At 33.9% G+C, this 6,000-nt stretch overlaps 1 protein-coding gene across 1 annotated transcript; it reads right to left on the reverse strand.

Moving 5' to 3' along the window:
• Window positions 1–1,691: 1,691 nt before the first annotated feature.
• Window positions 1,692–4,771, reverse strand: LOC142524545 (MLO-like protein 9). Its single transcript, XM_075628579.1, has 15 exons — window positions 4,468–4,771; window positions 4,191–4,248; window positions 3,906–4,108; window positions 3,718–3,834; window positions 3,593–3,650; window positions 3,412–3,500; window positions 3,262–3,336; window positions 3,099–3,187; window positions 2,969–3,018; window positions 2,855–2,895; window positions 2,607–2,780; window positions 2,476–2,511; window positions 2,315–2,382; window positions 2,175–2,235; window positions 1,692–2,084 (listed from the first exon to the last, which is right to left on the reverse strand). The coding sequence occupies exons 1-15, from the start codon at window positions 4,597–4,599 to the stop codon at window positions 1,815–1,817; spliced, it is 1,521 nt and encodes a 506-aa protein (XP_075484694.1). The 5' UTR covers window positions 4,600–4,771; the 3' UTR covers window positions 1,692–1,814.
• Window positions 4,772–6,000: the final 1,229 nt, after the last annotated feature.

A 6,000-nucleotide genomic window follows, 5' to 3' on the forward strand; every position in this document is an offset into this window, starting at 1 on the left:
TATTATTATACAATTAATATTATAATTATTCCAATAATACAAATATTATTATAAATATTACATTTCATTATTATACAATTTGACAATTAATATTATAATTATTAATAAATACATTAGTAATAGTTATTATAATAAATACATTAGTACGTATACATTTATTTTAATTAAATTAAGTATAGTTAATATTATAAATATTATGTTTCATTATTATACAATTATACAATTAATATTATAATTATTCCAATAATACAATTTTTATTACAAATAATTACAAAAATACAATTAATATTCTAATATTTGTAATTAAATTAAATATATATATTATTATTACTTAAAACTACTATGATGCGTTCTAAATTCTAAGCTCGGTAATTCAACAATTCTAAATTATAGTATTATAATCCAATAATACAATTAATATTATAACTATTGTTATTACTTAAAACAACTATAATTAACGAAAAAAAATAAATTTAATAAACAAAAATAATATCGTTATCTTTTAATATTCTGAAAAAATGCCGAAGATTTGCGCTAATGAATAAACGAAAACTTCGGAATACCGGTACTGAAAAGAGACGTGCTCGGTGTTCGAAAGAAGTTCTCGGTTATCGAAAGCAAATTGAGGAAAATGAAGAACGAGAGCTCACGATGAATGAACAAAGGAGGTGAGCTAATTTAAAGGAGGGAGCTCACGGATTCATTGAATCCGTGACATAGTCACGGATTCTTAAAAAAATATTTAAAAAAAATAAAAATTAGTTGAATCCGGAAATCAGATTTCCGGATTGCAATATTTTTACAGCATCCCACATTTTGTTATATTTTAATATATACTTTTTAAAATAATATTATTTTTTAAAAAAACCACTTTTTGGACGACATTTAACCTCCATAGTCGTTCTCTTAAGGGTCGTAGATTGGTCGGAAATCGGCCTACAACCGACCTTAAAACGCGTAGGCTGGAGGCGCTATTTTCTGGCAATAACGCTTTAGATATCCAACCAATGGCATAAGTTGGTCGCCCCTACACGGGATCTCATCCAATGGTTCCGATCGTCGGAGTTGTGTAACGTATGGCAGCCAGTGGCGTTGCTTTTAAAGGTAGTTTTTTTTTTACCAATTTGGATTGAATTTCGAAAATTGTCGCAAATTATTTAAAAAATTATATTTGTAAAAAAATTTGGTCAATCGAATCAAGGCAAATGTAGAATTGGCTCTGATATCTAATTTAAGAAACTTACTCAAGTTTTAAACTTAATAAAATAATAGTGAATGCAATATTATATCTGAACATTGAATATAAAGAAAATATTGAACACATATTTGAATTTCTTTTAATTATCGAGTCTTCTAATTAAGTACTTCAAACCTCACAATTCATGGTATTGTGCAACTTTTGACACGTATGTTTAGGGACCCCATCATAAAACTCGTATCATAATCGTTAAGTCAGAATTTTAAAATGTGGTTTATCACGATGAAATATTTTGAATTTCAAGAGATGATAAAGTCATCAAAATATAATTTTATCAAGATATAATTTATCAATATATAATTTTGGGCATCTAAATTTTTACAAATTATTGGTCAAGTAGATATAATAAAGTTTGTGCATAATTAAATATTTTAATTATCATATAATGAACCACTTAAATAGGATAAGATTTGATATCTTACTAAATCTTTCCAACATGAAATGCTAGATAGCACACAATGTATACTAGCATATCAACACAACAATCTAGCTGTCAACACACATATGATCAGTTGAAAAGAAACTTAAAATTAAAGGAAGGAGTATATATATATATTCATGGGCCGGTCAACAAGTCCGTATTGGCAGTACAGACCGGCACGTGTCTTGGGGATATGGAGTTTTTATCGGCCATTTCAATATTTGATCCAGCTGCAGCATTTGGAGAATTGTCTGGTGAATCCCCGGGACTTCCTCCTAGTCTAGGTGAACGTGGTGGTGTATTTGGCTGAGCACGTTCATTTTTCTTCTTAACTTTGTTATGCCAGTTCATTAACGCCTTGGAAGTTTGTTCATCAAATATGGACTTCTTTATCTTTGATCCCATCTGATCGAGCATAAATATATAAACGTTAGCGTTTCATTAATATTAGGTCAATAAAATTTAAAGATGATCAGTATTTTTATCATCACATACCTGTGTGACTAGTGCATAAAGTGGAAGTGTAATGTAGCTGCATAAAAACTGCACTCCTACCCTGCCATCAATTTCAAAATTCAATTCAATATGGAGTCGTACTGACACAATTCCGCAAATAGGAAAACTTCCTCACTCACCCTATGCCCACTCTGATAAGGGCAAGAATGAAATTGCGATGAAAGCATGAGTACAATCCAAATTCATACTGCACCACAACCACATCATCATCATTATTTCAAGTTCAACCATTGATATGGTCACATCTATGAAGATCGATAATAATAAATGTATTCATTACCGATATCCATATGAAGTACGTGATCTCAAAAGCATTCTGTTGAGGAAACAGTACCAGAAATTAAGATGATATATAAGAATGGTCACAAGCTATAAATTAGTTGAAAGATTTTCAAGGACAAAAAATTCAACCTGAAAGAGCGTAAGATGGATAAGATGAAGCACCAACTTAGGCCTGTTAAACCAAAAATGTCTATCAGAAACTTGTACGAGAGGAATGCCTTGGACTACTGCGTGTCTTTCTTGGATTTCAATAGCCATTTGTGTTATGATTGATTGAAGTTTTGTTCCAACTGCCAAAATCATCTTTTGCAAATCAAATAGTCAGTATTAAAATTTTGCGGGATTAAGAAAATTTGGCCAGTGTGAAGCAGTCATACCACTAAAGGCATTATTGACAACCAAAACATAGCATGCCATCCTGAAATGACAGTGAAATAAACGGATAAAATTGCAGGAACTAGTATTACAAAATAGGGTAAGGAAGAACATACCTTTAACATTTACGAGCAGATAGACGACTGTAGTCATCCACAATATTGGGCTGAGAGTGGGACAAAAATATTATTCTATGTAAGAAAATTATATATATCATTTGATAATAAAGTGGGAGAAATATCATACGGGATTCCAACGACGACTTTGAAGTCATCTTCCAATGACCTCTTGATATACTTCTGAAAGTTGAACTTAGTTCCGGGAGCCAAATGGACCTAAATGGAAGTAATATCTGAATATGGATGGAATATTATCCTCCATTTATGAACAGTGTACTTAGAGAACTTACTGAGATGAATCCATGTCGTAGAGTTAGGTAGTCCGCTCTGCGAACTGACCATAATATGTGACGAAAGAAACAGACCTGTCGAAATTAGTTGCATTTGCTTAGTTTACAAGAGCTATATATGTGTTTGAAAATGAGATATGAGAATTTTACAGTATAAAACAGGATAGGTGTTTTCATCCATGAACTGGTGTGGCCTCTAACAAAAGATGTTTCATGTGTAAGCCTGAATCTTGAAGGATCTGTATACACACAAAAATTAATGGCGCGTTCATTTATAGAGTTTAAAAAGAAAAGTAAGTATTCTTTGGCTTTTACAAAAGAAGATAGATACCATTGGATACATCATATTCATGTACAATATCTCTTTCCCAATCTTTCCATCCACGAATCTGAGATGACAATGAATAATTTCACAATATGAAAGAGACTAAACCACACATGCTATAGACAAAATACCTTCAACCTTCCGAGCATCATTGTTGCGGCACTGTAAATGACATGAAATACAGCCAAAAAGAATATGAAGATGTGGAGCTGATGTAGTCCATGGACAGAAATTAGTGGCACGTACCCCTGTTATTATTAGTGGCATCAATAGAAATATGAGTGTGCTAAACAATATGCTGTTTCTCGTAGTTAGGTACCTTTTTACAATCTTTGGCTGGACTATCGGCAGCCAAGATTCTACGTTGCATCCACAGGAGTCTTCGGTGACCACTCCCATGATATTCTTTATCTAATTCACAAGGCAACATTGTGTTTGCCACCCTTTCGGGAATACAGAACTGGGTAATGTAGTTTTGGCCAAATGTTAGTAGAAGCGAGATGAACCCCAAAACCATAAGCTCTGCGCAAAATATATATATATTGAGTCAAAGTATGCATAATATGTATATGAGGCTAGCTATTAGAGTTGGAGCTGCTCTTACCCCCTTTAACTTTCTCCAGAGCTTCCACCAATGAATACTTTTTTTTCCTCTCAAAAGTCTACAAAATGTAAGTACAAAATTAATTGCGATTAAAGTCACAATGGAAAGAAAGAATGTCAGAAAAATCAGCCAAGAATCTACATGCATGTCTGTGTCTTTTGTCTGTAACTTGTCCATGTTAATTAAATATGATTGGCAAAAACCATGCACGGTCAAATCCCTAATTGATTAGATGGTTAGAATTCAAAAAATAATAGCTATACATACAAATTCGTACCTCTCCCACTTTATGCAGTGTTTTCTCCAGAAGTATAGAGATTACAATAATGATGGCGCAGACTAATGAAACGGCCCATGTCGGTGTCTGGTCGAGCTCCCTGGAAGCATGCGTTCCTCCACCTCCGGCCATCTTCTTTTATTTTCTTAGAAGAAAAATGCTATCAAATCAGAGTGGATGTATATATGTATTCATATCGATTTCTGTTGGAGATCAAAAAGTTTTTGGGATCGTGAATTACATTACAGAAATTAGATAGCAAGCTCCATTTTTGTTTTGTTTTCTGAATGTCAAAAATATTTTGTTTGGTTTTAATTAGATCTTGTAACGGATTTGAACCGTATGTTAGTTGACATGTTCAAAAATAGGTACTGAAAATAGAATTCGTGTCGAGTATGCCGCGGATTGTTTGTTGGTAGGGATCGATTTAGATAGTTTTTGGGACCATAACCGGCCAGACTACATACAAATATACTAATGGATGTCGAATTTAATATTTTAATAAATATATATAATGTAGACAATAGAAATTACGATCGGCTTGCAGGGGATTCTTGAGTGCGTATAAAAATCCATTGGACTTCTTTATTTTAAAAATATTTTGAGTTTTGACTTGTTACTAATGCGAATCTATCTTAATTCAGCTTAGTGTTGAAGATTAATTGCCTTGCAGTCTTCATAATTCAGCTGCTTCCAATTTCTTCATGAATCGTTAAAAAGTACTGATGCTGAAATTTGGCTATTTCTAATTTCAAGACAACTTACTACGTAATTTGAACATCATATATTTTTGAACCTCTGATCAAACTATTTGGCACCAAGATATTATTTACTAGCTTTCTACTATTTTGTATTTACTCGAGATCGGCTTGCTTTTGTGGAAGATAAATCGTGTGTGCTTTGCAAAGGAGAGCGCGAAACTATGGCCCATTTATTTTTTTCGTGCCCTTTAGCAAAAAGAATCTGGGATGCAATTTATCATTGGCTAGGCATGAAGAAATTGATGGGCTCGGCTACGGCAATCCTCCGTGCCTTCAGAGGCGTCTACCGTGCCTTCACTTAGCCTAATCAAACCTAGGCTTAAGGGTGATTTCCCCTGATAAGTCTCTCATACAAAAGTTCGTAGATTTTCTGGATGTCCCCTCCTTTCGAACGGAAGAATCGGGCAATCCGATCCATAGAGGAGGACCTCGAACCGAGCCCTACCGAGACCCACACCTCCAAAATAAAAGGACTGGGTCAATTAAAAGTCGATGAAGTCCGATTGAAATAGAAAGACTTCCTTTCGGACGCCAATGAGCTCCAATTCGAACCAAGCAAAACCTTCCTTGTTTTTATGTAAGCAATCTAAGAGCCGACCCCTCAAGGACTCCTCTAACATTTTGGCTATCCGACCCATTCCGTTTGGGGAAGAGACAACAACCCTTTCACTTTCCTCCTTGGTCGTGACTTGGACGATGTCCTCTATTAAGTTTAATTGATCAAAACTTTCAGGCCCTGGTTATATGGGGTGTTCCATCTTGATAGCTTTCT

This window comes from Primulina tabacum, chromosome 14 (assembly GCF_025594145.1).
Source record: "Primulina tabacum isolate GXHZ01 chromosome 14, ASM2559414v2, whole genome shotgun sequence".
NCBI classification, from domain to species: Eukaryota; Viridiplantae; Streptophyta; class Magnoliopsida; order Lamiales; family Gesneriaceae; genus Primulina; species Primulina tabacum.

What these genes read in the sequence shown, in the direction of transcription:
- LOC142524545 (XM_075628579.1), bottom strand. Translation starts at nt 4,599, where the DNA reads ATGGCCGGAGGTGGAGGAACGCATGCTTCCAGGGAGCTCGACCAGACA. An exon ending in TCTGCTCGTAAATGTTAAAG is followed by an intron (nt 2,896 to 2,968) that starts GTATGTTCTTCC and finishes CTGTCATTTCAG; the next exon opens with GATGGCATGCTATGTTTTGG. An exon ending in TCCATCTTACGCTCTTTCAG is followed by an intron (nt 2,512 to 2,606) that starts GTTGAATTTTTT and finishes TTTCCTCAACAG; the next exon opens with AATGCTTTTGAGATCACGTA.